Source organism: Lontra canadensis, unplaced genomic scaffold, assembly GCF_010015895.1.
Source record: "Lontra canadensis isolate GAN:19392208 unplaced genomic scaffold, GSC_riverotter_1.0 scaffold49, whole genome shotgun sequence".
In the NCBI taxonomy this organism is placed as follows: Eukaryota; Metazoa; Chordata; class Mammalia; order Carnivora; family Mustelidae; genus Lontra; species Lontra canadensis.
Genome location: NW_022631043.1, coordinates 7,337,779 through 7,362,856, shown reverse-complemented (window position 1 = coordinate 7,362,856; position 25,078 = coordinate 7,337,779). Strand labels below are relative to the sequence as shown.

Here is a 25,078-nt window from a genome sequence, read left to right as displayed (position 1 = left end):
TCTGTAGTCTGAGCAAGCTACTGACCTTCAAGAGTTTACTCCTCGGTCAAATGGGGCTGTTCGTGCCTGCCTTGCAGGGGAGTTGAACATGTTAGCCATGACGTGACTGAGAGAGGTAGTAAGCTTATCAGAATCATGAGAAGACTCAGTCATATTAGTCGCCTGTTTACTCCTCTGTGAATCAAGGAACAGGCAGAGGCATGCCCAATTCTGACATTTCCAAGTCTTTAGGGCTTTGCCTGACCATTCTGCAGCCACCTTCCTGCCCGAGGTCTGGCTGACCTTTGCACGCCTGAGCAGACAGGGCTGACACCAGCTGCCCATATCTTTCAGATTTCTTCCTTCCTTCCTTCCTTCCTTCCTTCCTTCCTTCCTTCCTTCCTTCCTTCCTTCCTTTCTTTCTTTCCTTCTTTCTTTATTTCTTTCCTAAAGATTTTATTTATTTATTTGACAGAGGGAGAGAGATCACAAGTAGGCAGAGAGGCAGGCAGAGAGAGAGAGGAGGAAGCAGGCTCCCCGCTGAGCAGAGAGCCCGATGCGGGGCTCGATCCCAGGACCCTGAGATCATGACCATGGCCCCGGGCCGGAGGCAGAGGCTTAACCCACTGACCAGCCAGGTGCCTCTCTCAGATTTCTGCGTTAGGAGAGGGTCTGATGTACATGGGCCTACTACGTGCCAGGCCAGGCCCTGGGCCAGGCAGTGTGGTGAGCTTCACAGAGGCTCTGAGGGGTAGATGTTAGTGTCCCCAGTCATTTAGCCAAAGAAACTGAGGCAGGAATTGTCTCCATGACTTCCCTCCCTTGCTAATCAAGGTATAACGTACCTAGAATTTGAACCAGTGAGTGTCTGACCCCCAAACCCATTCTTTCCATGACAGCAATCTGCTTCTGCTTTGGGTTATCTACTTCCTTATGAAGCACACACCTGCCCATGCACACAGACTTCTACACACTTGTAACACACACACACACACACACACACCCTACGTGCTCTTGCTCTCTAGGGAACTGGCGGCAGCTAATCACACCCGACATCTGAGAAAATCCATTTTGTAATGCTCAGAACAATCATTCCCTTCTTGGGCAAAGCACTAATGCATCTCAAGAGTGCGTGTGTGTGTGTGTGTGTGTGTGTGGGCGCGCGCGCGTGTGTGGGTGCATGTGTGTGCCCAGCTGTGTGCGCATGTCCCCGTGAATAAACTGTAAATCCAGGGAAAGTCTAATCCTCCCCCCCCACCCCCGGTATTCCTCTTCTTGAGCAGAAACAGCAATCAGGGGCGTTAACGATTGAAGGTGCTCTTGGCCATGGGGCCGGCGGACCCAGCCACCCTTCCCAAGTGAGGCAGAGGCCGGCCACAGTGTGGAGCAATTTTCTGGGCCCTGACTACCCTGGCTATTCTGGGATCGTCACCCAGATGCTTGCCTTTTAACTCCTCTCCTTTCTGCTTCCCTGTGGATACCTTGGTGCCCAGAGTTTAATCTGCACTCGGCAAAGCGTTTCAGGCTTCGTTGGGCCCTGTGCTCATCCAGAGCAGAAAGGACAGCTTCGTCAGTGGTCCCAGAAGGGCTTATGAGCAACAGGACAGCCTTGTCAACTCCAGTGACGCATCTGCGAGGCTCCAGCTGACCAACAGCCTCCAGGTTGGACCTCACAGTCTCTGGCTTCTTATGCAAAGCTCGAAGTTTCAGGTTTCCCTCTCCGGGTAATCAGGAGGATTTCCATGTTAAGAAGCTGGGTCCCCATGGGATGTCAGTAGCCCCTTCTTGGAAGCCAATCAACTTGACTTTGAGAGGAACTTCCCCTCGGGGAGAGGGATTGCAGTCCTATTTTTGAGGCCTTTGTCCTCTAGAAAAAGCCCAGGTATAGATGTCAGCTTTATCTCCGGGTGGGGTGGGGGTGGGGGAGATTTGCCTCCTTTCCACCCGCTGTGTCCAGCTCAGGGTTTCCACCCACAGGGATTACTACTGTAACCTGCCCTCGTCCTCCTGCTCTAGTGTGCCCCCCCACAACGATTTTTCCACGATGCTTCAGAACAACTATCTACAAGGCTGTTCTGTTTATGCATTGCCCCTTACCACTCTTCAGAGGTTCTGCACTGCTCTCGGGATAAAGTAGAATCACACGCCTCACCCTCCACTCTGGGTTCTAGCCTCCTTAGGTAATATTACCCTTTGGGGCTAGGATCATAGCTTACTTTTTGTTCTATCCCATGGTTGTTGGTGCTTGTCAGCAGAATGAAAGAGTTGCTGTAATTATTTGGGCGTCTTTGAAATTGTTCCCTAAAGACCATCAGGGATGGAGAGTTTCCCACCAGTGCAATTCCTGCAGCCAGTTTTACGGGCCCTGATAGTGAGTGAAGCAGGTGTCCTTGTGGGGCGCCAAGGGACCCAGCAGCTGCTGAATTGCGGTCATATACCAGCTTTTCCATGTTCTTCGGTTTAATCCTCCCAACCACAAAATCAGGCTCTCAGAGATTGAAATGTGCACCAGGACACAGAGTCGGTGAGGGGTGGTAGTGCACGAGGGAGGGGCTCCGGAGAGCTGGCACTCTTCCCCCACTGCCTGCTACATCCCTTTGTGGTGGTCCCCCTCTGTCTTCTCTGTATCACCTATTGGTAAACCCTTAGTTTATGCCCAGAGTGAGTCGTTTACTTGCTGACTTTGGCTGCTGGAGATATCATAAGCTCATCTTCCTTTAATTCTAGATCCAGTTTCCTCATTCTGCTTTTTGCTGAGCCATGCCAAGCCTTCCTAGAGCATGTCGGGTGCCCAGAGGTCTATGCTGGGATCTTCGCAATGTTCCCAGGCTTCCTGGGGCTGCAATGATCTCGGTAGTCTTTCATTCATTCTTCAGTGCATCCATCTAATGTGCGGGAGAGTAGGCCTCGGTCACTCTGCCAGCTGGCGGGTGTTCACGTATTCTCAGAGCATTGTCCTTGCCTTGGAAAGAGATGGGCACCTAAATAGCTCTCATGTAGACCCTCTACACTTTCCCAAGACGTTTGCAAATACCCTACTGAGTCAAAATGTGGCCTGTGGGAAATTGTACCCCTAGACTGTAGAAATCCGCCAGCTACTGCAATATTCTACGGAATTACCAGCAACTTAGTGCCTGGATTGTTTCTGTTGTGTTTGGCAATGAGCTTCCTCACAGGATGCCGTAACGTGAAGATCTTCGTCACCAAGGTGTCCCTTCTGCGAAAACCAGCAGAGTGTCTAACTCAAGTGCTACACTGACCGCATTTTCAGCCTCTGGGAAGACTTCTGCCGGAAACTGAAAGACCTGTCTAATTTTGTTTAGTCTGCTACAAGGTTGTGAGCCTCTGTCTCTACCTGTTAAACTTTAGGGATAAAGGGCTGAATATAGCTTGGGGTTTGCTGGACTGGAACCGGCAGGCTCTATAAACAAGAGAGCAAAGGGCATAAAAATTTAAAAATAAATAAATAAGAGGGAGAGAGAGGAAGAGATGAAAACAGAAGAGTTGAGCGTGGGCTGAGCCCATGAACTTGACAACTTCAGTGATCCACATGGAAGGAATCCCTGGTAGAATTTGAGTTTTTTTCTATATCAGAATTTGTGAAGGCGTAAAACATGCTATTTCTCTCGTAATAGCATCCTGTCTCCCACATGTTTGTCAGAAGGAATGAGCTTTTTTTCTGCACTAATTATAAACATGGAGAAGAGTTTGCTTTGGGTGGTCTTGAATATATTGATATGATAAAAACCAATCTAGCCATAAGTCTGTTTCATGAAGCAATAGTGTATGAGAATGGATGCTTTTGTGTGTGCTTGTAATTCCGTCTGCAAAAAAACTAATGGTGAATTCGGGGCTTGGTTTTGATAGTTATTCACAAACCATTGACACCTCTGGGCATTTGTTTGTTTGTTTGTTTCAAAAATGAGTCTCATTCCTTGTGAGTTGCCCACTGTACTTTTCGCTTGGTGAGGAATGAGTTCTGAGTCTTATTGTCTCGAGATCTTGTATTTATTTCTTCTCCTCTGTTTAGTTCCCTGAGCATGTGTCTCTGTCATTCCTGCCAGAGAAGAACTCAGGCGTGTTGATGGTAGCTAGAGAAACAGACAGTGAAATACCACTCAAACAAAGACTGTGATGAAGATGCCTGGGCCACAGGACACGTCTTCAGATGGACATGAACCCACTTGTGCCTGCTTTATTTGTCTTTTAAAAGATAACTTGCTGCTTTCCAGAAGGAAGTAAAAATTGTTTTAAGGAAATGAAACTTTCAATTTTTAATAAAATAATTATAAGATACTTAGCATTCAATGATCAGGACCAGAAACTATAAATTTAAAGAGAAAATCCATATCAATGAGAAAAATGAGTAATAAGGACTAACATAATATTGGATTTTCTCCTTACCTCCTGACAATGAGGGAGCAGAAGGAGACATGATGACACATAGCTCTCCGCATCAGATACAAAGTATTTTCAAAAGGAGTTCGTCTCCTGGGGACATCTGTGTGACCAAGAGCTGTGAATGGAAAGGGGTTTCTTGACCTGGCCATTTTTCTGGCTGTAGAGCCCCCTGCCTTTTAGAGTCACATTTGATCAATCTGCTTTCCTTTCAGTGATGCGGAAATTTGAGAAGGTTCCAGAATCTCAAGTGATCCTCGGTGCCAATGTCACTGCAGTGGGCAGGTCCAAAGTTCCTGGCTCTGAGTCCCCCCTGCTGCAGTGCTTGACAGGTAAGGGGTGGTGAGGAGGTGGGCACACACAGAGATCGGCTCAGCTGACGTTGGCAAGATGAATCGAAAAGAACCATTGAAACCCTGATGAGAAATTACACTTTACCGGAACACTGGATGATGGGCATTAAGGAGGACCCACGAAGTCATGAGCACTGGGTGTGATACGCAACAAATAGATCATTGGACATTATATCAAAAACTAATGATGTACTATATGCTCGCTAATTTAATTTAAATTAAAAGAAAACACTTGGAAAATCAAAGGATTCCCAAAATGTATATCCAACTCATAATTTCACTTCAAATTTTATAATACACCTACTGTGTACCAGGAACAATGCGGTGCCAAACACAGGGGAGCAGAAATGAAGGACGTGGATTCCTCGTAGTCCTACTTGTCCTGGTTGGGAGAACTATCTCTCTGTAGCAGCAGCCAGGCCAGAGAGGGCGACACCAACTCTCCTTCACTGAGTGTGTAGATTACAAGGATTGTTACAAGATCATAACCCTCCAGTCTGGGATGGTCACTGGTGTCCCCGTTACAGATGAGTGTGTGTTTGGGTGTGTTGGGGGTGGGGGCATGTGTCCGTCTGTCCTCAGCATCACCTGAGAGTGACAGGCGCCGACTGGCCCGTTCTGCCCACAGACTGTGCTCTGGACGAGACCTGCAGCTTCCTCGCGGTGTCCACGGTGGGATCAGAGGTCTCATGTGATTTCTATGCTTGGACAAGTGACAACATCGCCTGCACAACTTCGGCCCAGGTGAGTCGTGGCAGCTGCGTGGGGGTTCTGTGTCCGATGTGCTCTGATTGAATAGACATCAGACTTCGGGAAATGGAGACCGCATGGACCAGTGATGGCTCAGGCTGTGGCTGTGTGAGGGAGAGTCCGTCTGAGCAGAATCGCTTCATGACCTGGGTCAGAGGGCATGTCGGTGATGAGCACTCCCTTCTGGGACCCACCAGCTTATCTCACTGGGCAGACTGGTCGCTGGAATGATGGGACCTTGTCCAGAGCCCTAAAAGCATGTCTCTCTGACTGCTGGACTCCAGCATTCCTTTCCAGTGTACGAGTAAAATATGATTATAGTTTAAAAAGAAAAATGTTAAATATTAGTTTGAACCACATGAAGTAACTGTGTCTGGAGGTCAAAGCTGGCAATTTCGCTGTTACCATGAATTAAGATAGACGGAGATAGAGAGGGAAGCAGTTGTCTTAACTTCCCAACTCCTAACCACATGCAGATCTCCATTTTTACTCTTCCAGTTTCTCATGGAATCTTCCAGAAAATGTCTATGTGTTTATAAGCATCCTTTTTTTTTTTTTGGTTTATTTAAATGGTAAGATCTTATAATATTATTCTTAATATTATTTTCTACCTTGATTATCTCACATAATGTTTAACTTTCTGTTTAAAATGAACCTCGTTCTTTTTAATGGCAGCATACCAATCCATTCTACGGATGTACGTGATTTATTTCACATTTTAAAAAAAGATTTTATTTAGAGAGAGAGAGAGCTTGAGCCGGAGGAGGGGCCAAGGGAGAGGGAGAAAGAGCGTCTCCAGCAGGTTCCCTGCTGGGTGCAGAGCCTGTGCAGGGCTCAAACTCACAATTCTGAGATCATGACCTGAGATGAAAAACCCAGGGTCACACAGTCAATTGACTGAACCACCCAGGTGCCCCTTTATGTCACAGTGTTCAGGACATGCAGATGTGTTAGTAGTTTTGCCACGTGCCCTTTGCACATGCACCTGTGCAGGGGTGTGAGTGTGTGTTCATAAGTGATATCCCAGAAAGGGCATGCAAGGTGGACCCCTGAATTTTAGGACTCGGGCCAGGGTCTGCAGCTGCAGGAGCCAGAGAAGAGACAGGGAGGGGTCTTGGACTGAATCCCAAGCCTGTCAGTTTGGGGCTTTTAGACCAAGTGCAGATTCCTAACCTCAGACTCCTTGTCTGTAACATGGAGGCTTGACCTCAAAGTTTTCTGGTGAGGATATGAGAAGCTAACACAAGACACACAGTAGTCGAGGCAATGTTAGCTCCTTTGAGTTTAAAGGTTAAAGCATTTGGGGGAGGATGACTGTGGCTTTATTTTTCCTTGCTATGGTGACTGAGGCCTGTTGTAAGATCTGCCAGGAGGAGATGGAGCCGGGGAGTGGGGCGGGAGGTCAGGTTCTCAGGCTCGTGACGGTCAGGCAGGACCCATGGGCATTAAGGCTGTTGCACAACGCAGACCGGGTGGGTTTATTTTTTATTCAGGCTTTCTAGGTACTGTCCCCTCACCTTGGCTGGTCTGTGTCAATGTGATTCTGTTAATGGGACACCTCTGTCCACACTTCCCATAGGTATTTTGTGGTCAAGAGGTCTGAGGTCCTAGTCAGTGACCCCGCTTCCTGGGCAGCTATCACATCCCTGGGAATCTCTGACCTAAAGAAATTCTCCTCTATTTCCCTAAGGATCAGATCCAGCTTATAGGATTATTAATAACGAAAATAGCTGATATTTACTGAGTGCGTATAAGTACTTGACATTTCCCTGAACAAAAGTATTGAATTATTGGTCATTAGAGCCTCTGATGCCCTGACCACTGCTTGCTTAGTAAGTATAGATTTTACTCTACAAGAAGTAAAACATGTCTTCATTAAAAAAAAAAAAATGCAAAATAGGAATGAACTCTCCCTCCAACTCCTCAGCCTGGGAGAGACCGTCTGTCACAGGGACTGTTCAGGAGGTGACTGTGGAGGCAGGCTGTCCCAGGTTTGGGTCCCAGCCCACTGCTAGCTTGTTGCTCTTTGTCCCTTGGTTCCTCACAATCATCACCTAGGATGCAGGGCACCTGTATCTCCCAATTCTAGTGAGGACTGAGTAAAGTCATACCTGGAAAAGCTTACAGGACAGTTTCTGCCTCAGAGAAAGAGCTCAGTGACCGTTATGATTGTGGTCACCATTGTTGTCAGGATCGCTTGACAGGCTGACAGAAATCCCGTCTCAGCTGTCACAGGGCTCCCCTCTAGGACCCGGGGCTCTCAGTGCTACCTAAGGCACAAGGGTAAGGAGTCAGTCGTGGATCATGAGTGACGTAAACAGTCCATACCCAGTGCTGAGACCTCAGTGCCAGGTCCTGCCCTCAGGGTCCCCAGCACCTTGTGTCCGGGTTAGGTTTGGGGTGTGGAAGGTACTCTTTACCAAAACAGGAACCCTGTGCCATGGGTCTAGGCTGCTGGTGTATGGTCCTGCTGATAGTCGCCCCACGCCCTCCAGGTCTGACCCCTGCATGGGGTCTCTAGTCTGGGACCCGCCACCCACGCCCTTCTCAGAAGTACAGGACTCTCCGGGTCTCAGAGGCCCTTCCCCCCATCCCCAGGCCATCATCCTTGTACTGAGCTCAGGTCTTCTGAAAAGGAAGAAGAGCTGTTCCTTCAGATACTTTGATTTAGCTCCTGGTCTTCGAAGATTCCCACAGCTGGGAAATTCAGTTAGGCAACCCTAAGGGGAGGCAGAACTCTAGGAACCAAACACAAGCTGATAAAAACGGGTTTATCCTGCCACCCCCACACAGCAGGAGTGCTGGAAAGAGTCAGAAAGAGAGATCGGAGATTAGCAAGGAAGGCAAGGCTTTGGAAGTCTGACCTCATTTCCAAGCTTAGGAACCTTCCTCTCATCCTCACCGGATACAAGCTACACCTATAAGGACTTCTACGGGCTGGCTCCTGCCTCTCTTTTCCTCTCTGAGAACCATGGGCTCTAGCCCTCAAAACACCACAGAATTCTTTAACTTCATTTCTGCCGTTTCCTTTGCTTAAAATCCCCCTTCTTTTATTTCCAACTGACGAACTCTTACTCCTATGTCAGTACCCCACCCAGATTCACGTTTTCTGGGAAACTTATCTAGCTTTCCCTTCTCAGTAGAATTAATCATTCCCTCTTCTACAGTGACCCCCTCTGGAATTCCATGTGTCTCTGCAGCTAACACCCTGGGCTGGAATTTACCGCTTACATGTCTGTGGGCTCTGAAAGACTGGAAGAAACCAATGGGCGGGAACCTTCTCTTTTTTATATTTGTAGCCCCAGTGCCTCGCCATGGTTAGGGTTGGATAAATGTTTGTGGAATTGAATTGACCATCACGGGGTAATAATGCAGCCTCTTTTCATCTCCAGCATCAAGATACGTTGGGGAATTCAAAGGCCACCGGCTTTGGAAGTCTTAAGTGTCGGGTGACCGTGAGGAGCCGGGCTCAAGGGTCCCCAGCTGTGTATCTGAAAAAGGGTAGGTTGGTCCAGCTGGAAGGCTGGGGGCGTTGGTGGCTTTACTTGGCTGGTGTTCTGAGCTGCTTCCTAGCCGGCTCCTTGAAGGAGGGGCCACAGTGTCCCCAGCCCCTGGGGTGGGGAGGCTCCTTCTGCAGGTGAGGAACGAAGTGGCAGAGCAGATGGGGGGGCTGTGGTCAGAGCCTCGCTGAGGGCAGACTGCGTGTTCCCTGCAACCCCCAGAGGGGGCTGCCTGTGAGCGGGGAGCATCCCCAGCTGGGGGATGGGCTCTGAGCTCCTGGTAGCCGCCCTTCTTAGGCCTTCCCACTCATGAAGCTTCGCACTCCCCACCCTTTGGTCTCCACCAGCCCTGGAAGTTACCAGACCTTCTCATAATGCTCCGAACCTCCAAGCCCTCCTCCCCTCACCAAGCCTGCTCGGGGCCTACTGCATAACGTGCTGCACTGCACATGCCTGTTTCCTGCCGGCTTGTGAAAATGCAGGGTCCTAGGGAAGCTCTATTTTTAATTTCTTGAGGAATCTCCACACTGTTCTCCAAAGTGGCTGCACCAACTTGCATTCCCACCAACAGTGGAAGAGGGTCCCCTTTCCCCACATCCTCTCCAACACATGTTGTTTCCTGTCTTGTTAATTTTGGCCATTCTAACTGGTGTAAGGTGGTATCTCAGTGTGGTTTTGATTTGAATCTCCCCCACGGCTAGTGATGATGACCATTTTGTGGAGCATAAGGAATAACATGGAGGACATTAGGAGAAGGAAAGGAAAAGTCAATTGGGGGAAATCGGAGGGGGAGACGAAACATGAGAGACTGTGAACTCTGAGAAACAAACTGAGGGTTTTAGAGTGGAGGAGGGTGGGGGGAGGGGTGAACCTGGAGATGGGTATTAAGGAGGGCACGTATTGCATGGAGCACGGGGTGTGGTGCATAAACAATGAATCTTGGAACACTGAAAAAATAAAATTAAATAAAAAAAATTTAAAAACCACAATAAATAAACAAATAAGAAAAAAGAAAGAAGGAAAAAAAAAAGAAAGAAAATACAGATGCAGAGTCAGTACACTGGGGTTGGGCCAGACTCTGCCTTTCAGATAACCTCCCAGGGATGCCAAAGCTGACGGCCAGAGGGCCACGCTTTGAGTAACAAAGGTGTATCATAGCCCCCGGTTTACAACCTGCTTCCCCAGACAGCCTTCATCCACCCTCACAGAAATTCCCAGAGGAAGGCAAGAAAGGGTTCATTGCCCCCGTTTTACAGATAAGGAAACTGAGGCTCAAAGAGATTAGGAGAGTTTTACAAGGTCAAACTGCTAATAAATTGGGGAGGTGGGTTTGAACCTAAGTGTGTCTGAATTCCCCTGTATGGCTTCATAGAGCGGGGACAGGGAAGGCTGTCCTTGTCTGCTCTGTCCTGCTCGTCTCCTGCCTTCTCTCCATCAGGCCCAAGAGAGGGGTCAGCAGCACAGGGTGTGAGCCCTGGGCCTCGTGGAGGCCTCCCACAAGCTGGGACCCTTTGCTGGTCCCTGCTTTCTGGGCCCACGTTCCCTGGGGTCAGGGTAAGGGTGCTGGTGCTAGCCTGCCTGGACTGAGCCCGTCTGCCCCTCACTGTCTGGCCAAGATCCCTGATGTTCTCTGGGCTTCCATTTCCTCACTAGTTAAATAAGAGTCACCAGTGAGCTGGGGAGTTGGGAGGTTTGGGGTGAGGTTACTTGTGCTTCTAGAACACTGCACAGCATTGGGTAAACAGCAAAAGCAGGAGATTTCTAAGATGGTTTTCCTTCTTGCGGACACGTTTCTGATGACCCCGGGTAAGGCCTCGGACCAGAAGACAGCCTGGGGCCAGGCCGAGGGCCTGGGGCTTGGCAGTGAGGGAGGCAGGTATGCCACCTCCCAGGTCTGTAGCTCAAGGGGCTGGGCTCCCAGCAGTTTCAGACGACAGCAAAGAGCTGGCAGAATGTGAAGACGGTGCCACGGCCCAGGCCTCGAGTCTCGGCGGGTCTCTGGAGTGGTCCGCAGCCCACCGCAGAGTCAAGTTTCTGTAGCTTTCTGTCTCTGGCCTTGCCTTCACCTATGGCCTGCATTCTGTCCGAGGGGAGGGCTCCCCTGGGAGAGTGGAGTCCGGCAGGGCTGGGATTTCTCTCATCTGTGGCCAGGTGACTAGAATTTCTGCCCCAATGTTTATTGCAATTATTATAATTTTTTTATCCATTTAAAAATAATAACAGAGCACAGAGGTTTTTTTTTTTTTTCCTAAAAAGGAAAACCAAAATCAAACAAGTAACCCCTGCCCCCCCCCCAAATACTCTTTAAAACCAATCCTTGGCCTTTTATCACATTTTTTAAAAAGGCAACTCTATTTCTTTCAAAGTGTTTGTTCTTATTTGTCCTTGTCTCCTGAAAGTTTATACTTTGGGGAGGATTGCAACAGAAATTGAGAACTTCCTTGCTGCCAAACTAAATCAGGGCAGAACTGGGGTTTGGGTTTTTTTTTGTTTTGTTTTGTTTTTTTGGCTTTTTATGTTTTGTTTTGCCTTTTTTTTTTTTTTTTTAAAGCAGAAAATGCACAGACACAGCCATTTTGCATCCTAAGATAGCAGAGAAGGGAGGTCCAGACTCCTACCTCCCCACCGCCTAGCACCATCTCTGCTCAGGAACCACTTGTTTAGTTTCCAGGCTGTAAGACAGGGATCAAGTGTCCCCAGTGAGGGGGAATAGACACAGGTTTTGAAAGCCTCCCACGTCCGGGGCACATGTATTCACACGCCTGACCTTAAGTGACCCAGAAGACAGGACCTTGATCCATCTACCAGGACCGTCCTGTCTGCGCCCACTTAGACTCTGTGGCCTGGAACATGGACGAGCGGCCATGTGATTTTCCAGTTGCAAAGGAAGACAGTACTAGAAGGTTCTTTCCCGATTGTCTAGCCCAACGCCTCGTTTCACAGATGATGTCTACAAAGAGGAAGTTTCCTGCTGCTCCAACAAGGTAGAACAGACAGAAGCACTGACTGATAAAGGAATCGACCCAGCAATAAGCTCATTTCAGAGGGTTGTAAGTGTTTTGATGAAAATGAAACAGAACCACGGGGTCAAGGCTGACATAGGCTTCCTGGACAGTCAGGTTCACGGAGACCGGAAGTAGAACAGTGGTTCCAAGGGGCGGGTGGTGGGGGGGATGGACAGTTAGTGTTGGATGGGTGAAGAGGTTCATTCTGGGATGAAGCAAAAGTTGTGGAGGTGGATGACAGCAGCAATGGCCCCACAACAGTGTGAACGTACTGAAGGCCTTTGACATATCCACTTTCGATAGTTAAAATGGTAAATCTTATGCTATATACGTTTTGTCACAATTTAAAGAGGAAAAGAAAGATGAACATCCATTGTGGAAAGTTGGTCAGGGACGGTGCTTCAGAGGAGGGGACTGGGAACTGAGGCTGAAGGAAGAAGAGGATCCCACCACCAAGGACCTCAGGGAAGGGGGTCCTCCGTGCTAGGCAAAATGTGGTGAAGGATGGGCTGGGGCTTGGCAGGCTTGGTGCACGACAGGGCAGTCAGGCAGAAGGGGCGGAGGGAACCAGTGCTGGGAGGAGACAGGGCTTTCTGGAGGCCTGTGCAATATCTGCTGAGTGTCAGCTAAGTGCCGGGCACGTTGCTCAGCCTTTTTATGTGTGGTCCAGCTTTTCACCTACTCAACGTCCATGATGATTACATACTATCATCCCCATCGAAGGATGGAGAATTTGAGGCCCTGAGACGCTGTAGGGTCTTACACTCCAGTCTGTCTCATCCTGAAGGCTGTCCTCTTGGGACCTACACTGTGAGCCTCTCCACGACTGCCAGGTGCATGAATCGGTTAAGCCCTGGTGAACGGCTGGATTCAGGGGAGGTCAGGGCGGTGGAGAGCGCAAACTCCGCCTTGCCCCTGCCTCCTACCAGCTGTTTCAGCCCAGGCTCAACCGCTTACTCTCTTCCCCCACATGGGAATCGGACATAGTAATAGGATAGACATTTCGTCTATAGATCTATCTATCTATATATATATATATCCCTGGAAATATCTCATCCTTGCAAAACGATGCTCTAAAAATAACAGGGCTTCTGGGAAAACTAGAGTTAGGGACAGGAGAAACCCAAACTTCACCATTTTTAACCAGAGGACTGACAACAGCAATCACAATCCTGTTTAAAATGCTAGCAGAATTTTTAAAAAGACATACTGAATCCATCACGAAGAAAAGCTGCAGTAACTTGTAGAAGAGTCACAGAGCTTGATGTGGGAGGGAGTTGGGGGGCGTGTTGGCTGAGTTAGGGAGGGGAAAATTGCAACCGTCTCTTTGAGGACAGAGAAGGTGGCCAGTCTGGGGCCAGGGGAAGAAAGTGAGCTGATGGGCATGGTGTACGGTTCCGCGTTTCTTGCAGCTTGCCACCCTCCACTGTGCTGGTGTGTACTGCGTTCATCTGTTGTTTGATGGCAAAAGGCAGTGACGTGCTGGGGAAACCATAGATGAGCTGATGTGGCTTGAACCACAGAAACACAAGCTGTAGCAGAGCGGGCTGAACCTAACTCACAAGGCAGAGAAAACAAAATGAGGTCATGTAGGCAAGGCGCGTGTCACTGTGTCTATGTAGATGGTTGGAGCTCAATAAATGTTTGTGCGCAATAATAAAAATAATAATAAATGTCACCTCTCTGCAGACCCTCGTTAGTCCTTCAGGGGTGTGGTGGGTGTCTGTCCAGGTCTGCTGGAGCTCTCTGTTCTCCACACGTGGGCAATCCAGAAGCTCCGTGGTGCAGAGTGTCTCATCTTGGACTTCACACTGTCCCTAGCTCAACCAGAGCGTCCACTGTCGAATGACCAGTAAACTGAGGTCAACTCTGAAGGGTTTTCAGATCTTTAAAAAAATTTTTCTGCCTTTTCCCCCAGGCCAAGAGTTCACCACAGTGAGTCAGAAGAGCTTCGAGCAAACAGGTTTCCAAAACACGCTCTCTGGAATGTATGGGCCCGTGGTGTTCACAGGCTCAGGAGCCGATCTGACGGGGGCTCATCTCTTCTGTCTTCTGGCATGTGACCGTGATTCCTGCTGTGACGGCTTCATCCTTGCCCAGATTCAAGGAGGTAATCAATGTGACTGTGAGGACCGGAGCCTTCCGGTCCCAGGACTGCGGCCTGACGAAGGAGCAAGCAGGGGTGCTGAAGCCGGGATATGCAATGTGGGGATGGCATGGGGAGGTGTAGGCGTGAGGTGACACCTTAGCTTATGCAGTCCTACAGGTGGAGTTCATTCTAAGAACAACCAGGAAGCTCTAAGTGAAGGCTTAAGTGAAGGTTTAAGTGAAAGAATGCCATGCTCAGATGTGAATTTTGAAGCTTTGGCTTGAGTGTGCAGAAGGTAGTAGATGGGGAGTTGGAACAGAGATGGGGCTCAGTTAGGAGCTACCCCCACAGTCCAGCTGGAAGGCAGGTAGCATGGGCTGGGATGATAGCGGTGGAGGTGGAGGAAAAGGGTCAGATTCAAGGTATCCTTAGCAGGCAAAATCGGAGGACCGAAGAAGGGGAAGGTGTCAAAGACCATTCTTGGCGATCCAGATTGTTCACCTGGTTGGATGGCTTGTTTGTGTGGCGAACAACGGAAGATATCAGCTTTTGGGATTGATGATGGGAGAGGGGCACTCGGGAAGGGCATGAGCCCATTTGCAATGTGCCAAGTTCACAGAGCCCTTAAGACATTCACAAGATGTGGACTAAGCTTTTGGGTACAAAGGTCCGGAGGTCAGAGGGGGAGTCCAGGTGGGAGATAGAGATACATGAGTTCCCAGCACTGAGGTGATATCAGAGCTGTGGGTCTGGGTGGGATTTCCTAGGCAGAGGGTACGCGGTGAGAAGGTAGAGAGGGAGGGGCATGATCCGTAGTGAACACCTACATAACAGGGAGGATCTTCAAAGAAGATGGGGAATTAGAGCCCAGATATCTGGGGGAGCCCCAGGTTTCCCCTCATGGAAACCATGGTAGAGAGGGTGAGAAGATGAAGGGAGGTTGTCCACAGGCTTGAATGCTGCTCAGAGTTCAAGCATGGTGTTTATAGAAAATGCTGAGGTTAGCCCACAGCTGTCTGTGGGGCTGGATGAGAGCATGTTGCTGGAGGGGTAGGGCAGCAGTCTGGACTGGACTGAGTTGAATTCTAAAATCCCTTTTAGATTTAATGCTCTGTGATTATATCATGTGCATTCATGGTAGTGTTTAGATAAGCAGAAGTATACATACAGAGAGATAGATATTATACATGCACACATGTATACACGCACACCCATATAAACACAGGTATGTATGTGAAACACTGCAGTTAAAATCTGCAATGCCTCCCGCCCTCTTCTCTGAAGACACGGTAATTCCCCCAAATGCTCTTATTACTCACCAAAACACATGGTTTTTCAACTTGGAAGGTCGTTTTCCTTAGAATCGTATATGGAAGAATTAGTTGGTTCCATGGAACAGTAAGCCCACAAAATCCTTTTTTCCATGACATTTCTGGCTCGCACCTCGCTTGCTTTTCCCTCCAAGTGGCACCTGTGACCCGTGAATTATGTGGAGCTGAATGACCACCTCACCACGCCGCAGGTTAAGCCCTCTTGGAGATGCACATAAAACACCAAGCAGATGTTTTCCCCATGCTTGTCCGATGGGCAGATCTGGAGCTTTGAATTATAAAGCTTTGGCCGGATCTGTTGATGACTGGGAACAGATTCCCGCTCCGTCCTTTTACTGTCATCTGGAAAGTCATTTAACCTTCTGGTAGATTCCCCCTTCCCCTCCCTGCTTCTGCCTCCTCCAACCTTCAGCTCCTAAGTGGTTTTGCTTCCACTGATGATTAAGGACAATTCACGAGACTTCCGTACCTACATTTCAGTGCGGTTCTGAGGGACTTGTGTGCCCCCGCGCTTCCCAGGAGTGTAACGGAAGCAGGCAGGACAGATCAGAATTATTGAATCTCTAGCTGGCACTTGTCTCTCAGACACACGGAGTTCTCGTTGACACTTTAGCATCAAAGAACAAAGCTACGTGGATTTCTCTTCCAAGGTCTGAGAGCAGAAGGAAAAAATACACCCGCCTCTTGTTTAATTCCATGACTCTGTTTCCTGGCTTGGGAGAGGGCAGCCACAGGGCTCAGACTTCCTCTGGGCTCTCAGTGGGCTCTTAGGCACACCTGCTACCTGGGGTGCTGACAGGCTCAGTCTGGGGCCCCCCCGAGACCCTTGCTGCCTTCTGGACATTCCTCCAGTTCTCAGCTGGGAAAACCCTTCTCCTTTTCTGTGCCTCTCTGTTTCCTCATCTATGAAACGAAGTGGTCTGACCAGGTCAGGGAGTCTAGAATCCGAGTGTGCAGCAGAATCATCTGCGATGCTGTTGACAAATCCTGATTCCCGAAGGTCACCACCACCCACCCCTACAACCTACTAAGTCAGAAACTCTGGTTGCTGCTGAGGAACGAGCATCGTCAGAGCTCTCCCTGTGTTGTTGTTAGAACCAGTCGGAGCCCCGACTGGTTCTAAGAGAACCAGCAGTCAGAGGACCTGTGAGGGGATTGTTTACACAAAGATGCTACTGTTGGTTTCTTATCACCTGTGGGTTAAAGGTGGCCAATGGAGGGAGAAGGACAAAATATCAGATTCATAAACTAGACATCTGAGTTGTCTACTTTGGGGAAATTCTGGTGAGAGATGAGGTTGAAACTCTATCTGGATCTGGGCCTAAATTAGGATAAGGGAGGGAATGGGGTTATGAGGTGGCAGATTTCCTATTTTTTTCAGGAGAATCTAAATGACCACACTAGCTATAATGGGATTATTTATTGAAATGACATAGAGATTATTTAATTTCTAGATCTCAGTAAATTTGGGCAATTAACTTATATGAGACTCGGTTTCCTCACCAGTAAAACAGAAATAATAATGTCAGCAAGAATTAAGGGGATTAACCTTTAAAGTGTTTACCAGCATAGTGACTGCAAAGCACAGACATTGGAAATCTTTGAGTGACCTGCCTTATCTCACTAAAACTGATGTTGCACGCACTTAGTACGGGGTAAATCTCCCTGGTACTAAATAAAGTCATAGCTTCAGGGAAGCATTTTAAAAATTAGGATATGTATTCAAAATTAGCATATGTCGGAGTATCTGGTTGGCTCAGTCGGTTAAGCGACCAACTCCTGGTTTGGGCTCAGGTCATGATCTCAGGGTCATGAGATCAAACCCCACAACAGGCCCTGCGTTGAGTGAGAGTCTGCTGGAGATCCTCTTCCTCCCCCTCAGCCCCTCCTCCCTGAGTGTGCACCCTCTCTCTATCTAAAATAAATAAATCTTTTTAAAAAATCAGGCTTTACAAAAAATTGATCTAATAAAAAATTAAACAGAATAGTCTAGTGCCTCCCCTGGTTATAGAATTTTCTCTGCACATCCCAGGCATGGAGGGCAGAGGGCCTCTGCTTGAATGCACCCAGAGACAAGGGACTCACTTCCTCATAGGGAAGCTTGTGTCATTGGTATAGAGCTCCTGGTTTTTCATAGTTCCTTATTTAGAATCGGAGTACTCCTTTCTGAGTCCCTTCAAAGTTGCCATGTTTTGCGTGTGTGTGTGTGTGTGTGTGTGTGTGTGTGCGTTGGAGAGAGAGAGGTTGAGAGAAGGAAGAGAGACTGAAGCTTCTATTTATTTGCTTAAAGTCTCAAAAAGATCACTCGATGGGGTAGAGGGCAGAGAATGAAGACAGAGGTCTCTAGCACTAAGACTCCCAGTGGTATTGAGGACGTCACTGCTGCTGACCCATGAAGAAGGGCTCTACTGGAGGGGGAAGGGTTCAGCAGGACAGGGATGGGGGTGGGCCTCCCACCGTGCCAAGTACAGGACTATCAGAGAAGAGGAACCCTACTGAAAACCAGCCTCCTGAGCTCCAGTGTTGGTCCGTGTGTCCTCCTGAGGCATTGTTACCTGTCCCCATCCTCCAAGCCTCTCTGGGCATAGACATGAGTCCCTAAAAGGGCCCTCCTTGTTCTTCATCACATCAACCTCTCCTCTCCCTCCTGACTCTGCAGGTCCCATCATCTGTGGGTTGCTGGGCTCCCCTGATGTCCTACTTTGCAATGTCAAGGACTGGAGGGACCCCTCTGACGCCCAGGCTAATGCCACGTGTCCTGGTGTGACATATGACCAGGGGCGGCGCCAGGGGACGTTGCATCTGGGAGGCCTGGAGTTCCAGAGTAAGTTTCTGCCTTCTGCCTCACTTCTTTCAAAATGTATGCTTTGCATTTCACCAACAAGTTCTGCCATTCCTCTCCAAGGAGCCCTCTTGGCACCCTGAGACAGTAATATTTCTGGAAAGAAATTGCACAAAGACGCCGCTTAAAACCTGAACAGAGCATCTCAGCAGCTCTCCCAAGGCTGTAGGTTGGCTGGAAGGAGGCCGGCACAGCTGGGCAGCCACAATGTTACAGGTGGTACAGCTGCACTGCCCCTAATTACCGGGGCGTAAGGGGCTGTGTGCCCTGCCACCCACGCTCCGTTGACAGAAATAACTATTCAGCTTGCTCAGCCCTCCTCTTTTTTTCAGAAGCTCTTCCAACATTTTCCACAAACTTATAAGCATAAGATCTAGACGTTACCCCCAAATCACCTGCCCACCCCATCATTTTACAGGGATGGGCATTAGCACCTGAGATCCCATGGTGGCCAGTCAGATCACCTCTCTGCCTCCCCCAGCCCTGTCCCCTCAGCTGGCGTCCATCAGAGCAGAACCCTAGACTGAGGACTGACCACATCAGCAAACTCTATGGTCAGGGCCAGGGAGCTTGGCATCTCCAGAAGCTCATTAGAAATATGGATGCTCGGGTCCCACTCCAGACCCCCAGGGTAGCCCCAGGAATCTGTTCTAACCAGCTATCTGGAGAATGTCATGCCCGCTGAGTTTGGGAAGTTTGAGAAGCCCTGACTAGGTGACCTGGAAGTTTCCTTCCAACCCGAAAAGTCAGAGTTTGTGGTGAGACCTGGACCCAGAGGCTCACTGACTCCAGGTTCCTCTGTGAGGCTGGCCAAAGCCTGGCTCCATCTGGCCTCCTCTCTGTTTTTTCGCCAGCACATGGTTCCAACCCACCCTCTGCGTTGGGAGGGTGAAGGCAGTGCAGGTGTCAGCCGGATAAGGCAGGGAAGGGGACTGAAGGTGGGGGGTCAAAGAGCCCTTGGAGGCTTCCTGGCTCCAGACATTCATCCTTCAAAAGTGAGCAGCCTCTATTTCCTGCCTCCAGGAGAAGTTTGCAAGACCTACTTCTCAGTGTAAGGCAGCTCTTGGGGTTCTAATGGCAGAGAGCTCAACATCTCCTCCTCCACGGGCCTCCCTGACTACCCTGCCGAGTTCAATGTTTCCCCCACCATAGAGCTGCTGTGTTCTGTGTTCTGTGAATGGCTCTGATAGGCTGTGCGTTGGGCAGCGTGGTGGGCAGGGCCCTGAAAGTGTGCCTCAGCCTGTCTACTGTTCACACTTGCCAGCTGGGAGTGTACCCGTGCTGTTGAATCCCAGTTTTGGACACCAGTTGTGTGACCTGGAACAGGTCATGAGATACCTTCAGGCCTTATTGCTTGTCTGCAGAATGGGGTAGCGAGAAGACCCATCTCCCAGGGCTGTGCTGAGGTGGGAGGAGAGAGTGGCGATTATCTTAGACGTGTCTCCCCTCATGCTTGCCATGAGCCAGCCCTGCTCTCAGGCTCTGGTCACTGCTCACTCATGCCCCAACACAGTGCTTGGAGGGAGGCACTGCTTTCAATTCTCCCCATTTTACAGCTGAAGAAACTGAGGCACACTGAAAAGTCTTATTAAGGACCCAGCGCTTCCAAGGAGAAGGACTGGGACCCGAAACCTGGCAATATGGCTCCAAAGCTGACATTCTTACCCACTCCTCTCTATAGGCACTTATAGATAATAGGGTGTCACATAGTATTAATGTGACATTAATAATAATATTATTATCATCATTTTTTTAACTTTGTCATAGTCTTTGGTTGTTTTTATGAAGTGGACCCATGTCTAATTAATTTCTGGTTTCCCACCATCCAGCATGAAACCTGACATAGAGAATATACAATATCTGTGGAATGAATATTTACCAAAGCCTATATTAAAAAAAATATTGCCTAATTAAGTGGAATTCCATGAGACTTAACTTTTTGGGGGGGGTTAAGAAAATCAAGTCTCTTATTTATGTGGTGGATAGCAAGCATATGGTATCTATTATTCTGAGAGGTAGACCAGGGTGAAAACAAGCATTTGCAGAAAGACGTATGATATATTCATGGGCAATAAATCCAGAGTGAATTGCTTCATATGGAGCATGTGCTTGGTATGTGCCCAAAAATAAAGAATGTGTCCTTGTCTGGCCTCCCTGAGAAGGAGTGATTATCAAATGACTTTTGAGGTTTGGGTTTTTTTTCCGATGCCCTGTGTGTATGTGTATATTTTGGGGTGTGGACAAAGATTTAAGAAGGGTACTCTTTGGTGTGGATTTCAGGCACCTTGAATTTAAATCCATGATGTTCCAAATTGGGGGTCACCTCATACACAAACGGACCATGAGGCCCTCTCCAACTGAGAAAAATAGGGCACAAATGTTCTCTGCCACAGTAATAGGTTACTCTTCAAGTACAGTGAGTCCCTGGGAAAAGAAAAGAAACATGGTTTAAATTCTTACTAAAATGTGAGTAGCTGATAGACCCCCTTTTCTGACAATACATATTGATAGAGGGAAAGAGGAGTGAGGATTTCATGGATCCAGACAGTGGCAGGGGGCCACAGAATGGATCAAAAGCACATTGGAAGGATATAAAGACCACAACGATGAACTCTCTCTGTTACGGCCTCTGCCTTCCCATTTAGCCATTGGTCAGATGTTCATTGAAACACAGACTTTGGAATCAGACCCCAGAATTCAAATCCCAGTGTGAATGCTCACTCCTTGTATGGCCTTTCTGGGCCTTGGCCTTCCCAGTTATAAAATGAAGATAATCAAGACTTTGGATTCTTGGGAGGTTGGAAGGATTGAAGGAGGAACGTGTGGTGAAGCATTGGGAGTGGTGCCCGGAGCAAAGGGGGCACTCCATAGATAGTAGAGATTATGGGGCAATGGCCTGCATCAGAAATCCTGGCAATGATTTCTGCTTTTCTCCTCCAGCTCTGTGGCCCTGCTCAAAAGACTTCACCTCTCTGAGCCTCAGGGTCTGCATCTGTAAAATGGGGGCACACTTCTTTACATATTAAAGAATGAAGGGCTAACATGCTCTATGGTCTGTAGTTTATTTTAAGGCATGGTTTCTGAACCCCAAGTCCTCGCTGCCCTGATGGTACACCTCACAGAGGCACCCTGTAGGACTTCCGGTCTGGACATCTGCTCTCATCGATCAGTTCACCAGCCCTCTGAGAGGCTGGTCCAACAGGTGGTCTGGTTAAATTAGCATTTACGTACAAAGTGTAAGTGAATCGATTGCCATTTGTAGGAATTGGTAACCCAACAGAATCCACTAAATTAAAACAGGAAGCACATCAGTATCCATGTTGCATTTTACAAAGCACTTTCACCCCGTCGACTCACTGATCCTTTTGATGCTTGAGGGAGCCGCTTGTTACATCACCCAGGAGAGTGCAGTTCTGAGCTGTGACGGGTCATACTTACAGAAACTGCCTTTGCATGAAGTGCCATGGCTGGAACCTAAACCTCAGGCTTTGGGGAACAGGGCCGTCCGTGGAAGTTCTCCCCCGCCCCACCCCATGGTACCACGTGCTTGTATAATTTGTGTTGTCTCAGCAAATTAAGGAGTCCAGTAGTGGACATCCCTCTGGGGTTGCTCTGCTCCAGACAGTGGGTCATTAATGTCAGGAATCCACATGTTCTCCTTCCAGGATGTTCAAGGGCTGTGGGGAGAAGGGGACAAAAGGCCCCGGGAAAGCAAGAGGGTCAGGGTGGGTGGCAGAGGTGACCTGTGTGGGCATGAACAGCCACAGAAGAGGGAGTTGTTGGGCTCACTTGTCTGTCACTCATCCTGAGAGCTTGCTGAGTGTGGGTGCCAGGCCAAGAACTGGGGCACACACAGGGAGGAGTGGCCTCTGTGTTGGAAGGAGCATGAAGGTTAGTTGGGGTGACAGGAAGATTACTGACATGCAGTGGTGCTGTTTGTCCATCTCAGAGGACTGACAAAAGTCCAGAGAACTCAGAATTCCCTTTTAGTTCATTTTTCCTTGTTTGTTTACGCAACCAAGTATCAGTTCACGACAAACAAACCCACAAACAAATAACCCTGCAAATCCCCTGGGAGCCATTTTATCCCATAAGAAGGCCCAGTGCTTTTCCTGGTTGTGAGATTTCTCTTACCCGTTGTCAGATTTCTGTTTAAACATTACTCTCAAGAAATGAATCCATCCCGAGTCTGTGTCTCCCAAATTGCCCGTGGGCATCTCTAGATGTTTCAACTGTTTGGGACTGGCTGAATCCATCTTCCCATTTCTAAGGGAAAAGGCTTAGAAAGCTCTGGAACTGCTTATGTCTTCTTTCTCACAATGTCTTGAAGTGCAAATGAATGAAAACTAGGCAGATTAAATGTCCCTTACTACCCACAGGGACTTAGCATTTGACAGGAAAAACAAGCCTTTGCAGAACACTCCTGGGTTTATTCTGAATCCCAAAGGCTTCATGCTTTGGGCAGTGCTGAGGCTCTGCTAATGGCTGGTGTCCTCTGCATAGGGGTCTGTTTTGTATCAGTGCTTACCACTGTCTCGGGGTGTTGGGAGGTAGGTGGAGAAACTTACAATGTCTCTGGGATGCTCACTATCTCCACACGCATTTGAAGACGTTTGGTGTGCACATACAAATAGGATGATTCTATTATAGTTATTTACAATGGCGGTCATGTGCTTTGCACTAAGCAGAGCCTGAGACAAGGATTCAGGAATGCAGTTATTTAGGAAGGGCAAGGAATAGAAGGTAGACTCTGAAACCCGGGCTTTCTAGTTTGGGATGCTGCCCACTGCCAGGCTGTAGATTCAAACTAACTGCCCAGACACAGCACATGAACTCGGCAGAAGTGTCCTGAAGTAAATTAAGTGCTCACCAACCTCCAGGAATCAGGTTCCGTGCCAAACCCCAAACCTTCTAAATGTGTATGTGTTTGTGTTGCCTTGATTATGGAGAGAGAGGTGATGAGTCAGAGCATGGAGACCTGTTTGTGTCACAGGGATATTCTAACTCTGCTGTCACGGAAAGAATGGAACAAATGTCTGGATAGTCAAAACTGTTTTACCTTAAAATATTGCTTAGCAGAGAAGAGGTGGAATTATGTTTGCTTCTGTTCCATGCACCTTCTCACAACCAACAATATTGAGTCAGGGAAGTTTTGGAGAATGGAGGGAAGCATTCAACGTCTGCATTAGGAAAGCTAATTTAGTGGGCAGCCTTCCTGTGCTTAGGAAGATGATGCTCTTTGTTTGCTTGGTGGGCTCTGAATATCATTGATTACTCTGTTTTCCTCATTCATTCCTCCTTGCAGTCATTAATGTGCTGAACACTAGTTCTGCAGCAGGCATTATGCCAGATGTATGCGATACAAAGAACACTAAGTCCCTGTTCCTGATGTCTGAAAGCTCTAGTACATTCAGTGGACAGTTACAGTAAAGTGTAAAATTAAAGATAGAGATGCTTGTTGAGTGTTCTGCAAATCTAGAGGAAGGGCATATAACCCAGCCAGAGGGTTTGTGGGGGCCTTCTAGAAGGAGGTAGTATCAGCCCTGATTCTTAAAGAATGAGTAGAGGTTAACCAGGTGGAAGGGGGTGAGGGTTCTCGAGGGCAGTGATACAGAAGGCTGGAAGCATGCATTAGGTGGAACTAGAAAGACAGGCCCCTTGGGGATGGCATGTGGCTGCTCACACTGCCAAGAACCAGGTCCCAGGGAAGTGATTCTGAAACGTGCGGTAGCTATAGCAAGACTGGAGGTAGGATTGCCTTTGGGGAAGGATACCTTGGAGCTATATGACTGGGGGGGGAGTAGTGGGAGAGAGTCAAGGGGACCAGTGAAAGTCCGCGATGAGGCCTGAGCCAAGAGGGAGGGTCCTGCTGTGGGGGAGGATTCGAGACCAGTTTGGGAAACAGCTTGGGTGGATGTGGAGTTTGATGCAGGGAAGGAGGATGGGTCTGAGAGTGTGACCAGGAAGGAGCAGGTACCCTTGACTGACTTGGAAAGTAGGAGGAGGTGAGTGTGGTTATAGAAATGGGGTGGGGGATGGGGAAGACGAGAGAGGGCGATGCCATGCCCTTCACCCTGTGGCCTCTGTGCCTGCCTGTGGAGACCTGGCAATCAGTTCAGTAGTCAAAATGCCAAGGGTGTTTTCACTTTGTGGTGATTTACATGCATCTACATGTCAGTCTGTAGATGTCAGGTGGCTTTCTGGATCTACTAAGAGCTCAGCTTTTTGTGTCCTGGATGTAACTGAATTCCACTGGTTTGAATGGTGTTGAAATGAGCCAAAACCAAGGATGGGGTTAAGACTCACCATATTTTCCTGGCTAGAATGCACGGGGCTCTACTGCCTTGATATGGACAAAAAGTGGGAAAGAAGTCCCATTCTCACCACAGTTCAGTGCATTCTGGCCCCAAAATACAGCGTGAGACCTGTACACCTGTGTGGAGCACCTGTTCTTCTCTGGGTGATGGAGGGCTCCTATAATTGTCCCTGCCACTCCATGAAAAGCAGGACAGATCTACTACACCACATCAAGATGTTCTGGGCAACGTGAGAGGTTCACCCACTCACGCAAGTCAGAAATGGGGACTGATGAGTGGTAAAGAAATCCTTGAGGGATTAGTGCTCTTGAGAAGGAGCAATGATGGGGATGTGGACTAATATTACTGAGGGTCCATGATCTAAATGCTCAGGTGTATCCCATGGTAAATTACTTTGTAAAGGGCTCCTCAGTTTCAGTCTTAGATTTGAGAGCAATAATGCACTTAAGATTGATAAGAATAAGATAATAAGAATAATAAGAATTAAGATGTTGTTGTTTCTCCTACTTTTATA

General features: G+C 48.4%; 1 protein-coding gene across 1 annotated transcript in view; it reads left to right on the top strand.

Annotated features, from left to right (window-relative positions):
* Positions 1 to 25,078, top strand: part of TG (thyroglobulin) — a 236,675-nt gene that overhangs the window by 52,491 nt on the left and 159,106 nt on the right. The window contains exons 23-28 of the mRNA XM_032873495.1: positions 4,593 to 4,709; positions 5,359 to 5,474; positions 8,873 to 8,981; positions 13,904 to 14,095; positions 18,065 to 18,229; positions 19,025 to 19,039. Coding sequence (XP_032729386.1) covers positions 4,593 to 4,709; positions 5,359 to 5,474; positions 8,873 to 8,981; positions 13,904 to 14,095; positions 18,065 to 18,229; positions 19,025 to 19,039 — 714 coding nt within the window. The remainder of the gene's footprint in view (positions 1 to 4,592; positions 4,710 to 5,358; positions 5,475 to 8,872; positions 8,982 to 13,903; positions 14,096 to 18,064; positions 18,230 to 19,024; positions 19,040 to 25,078) is intronic.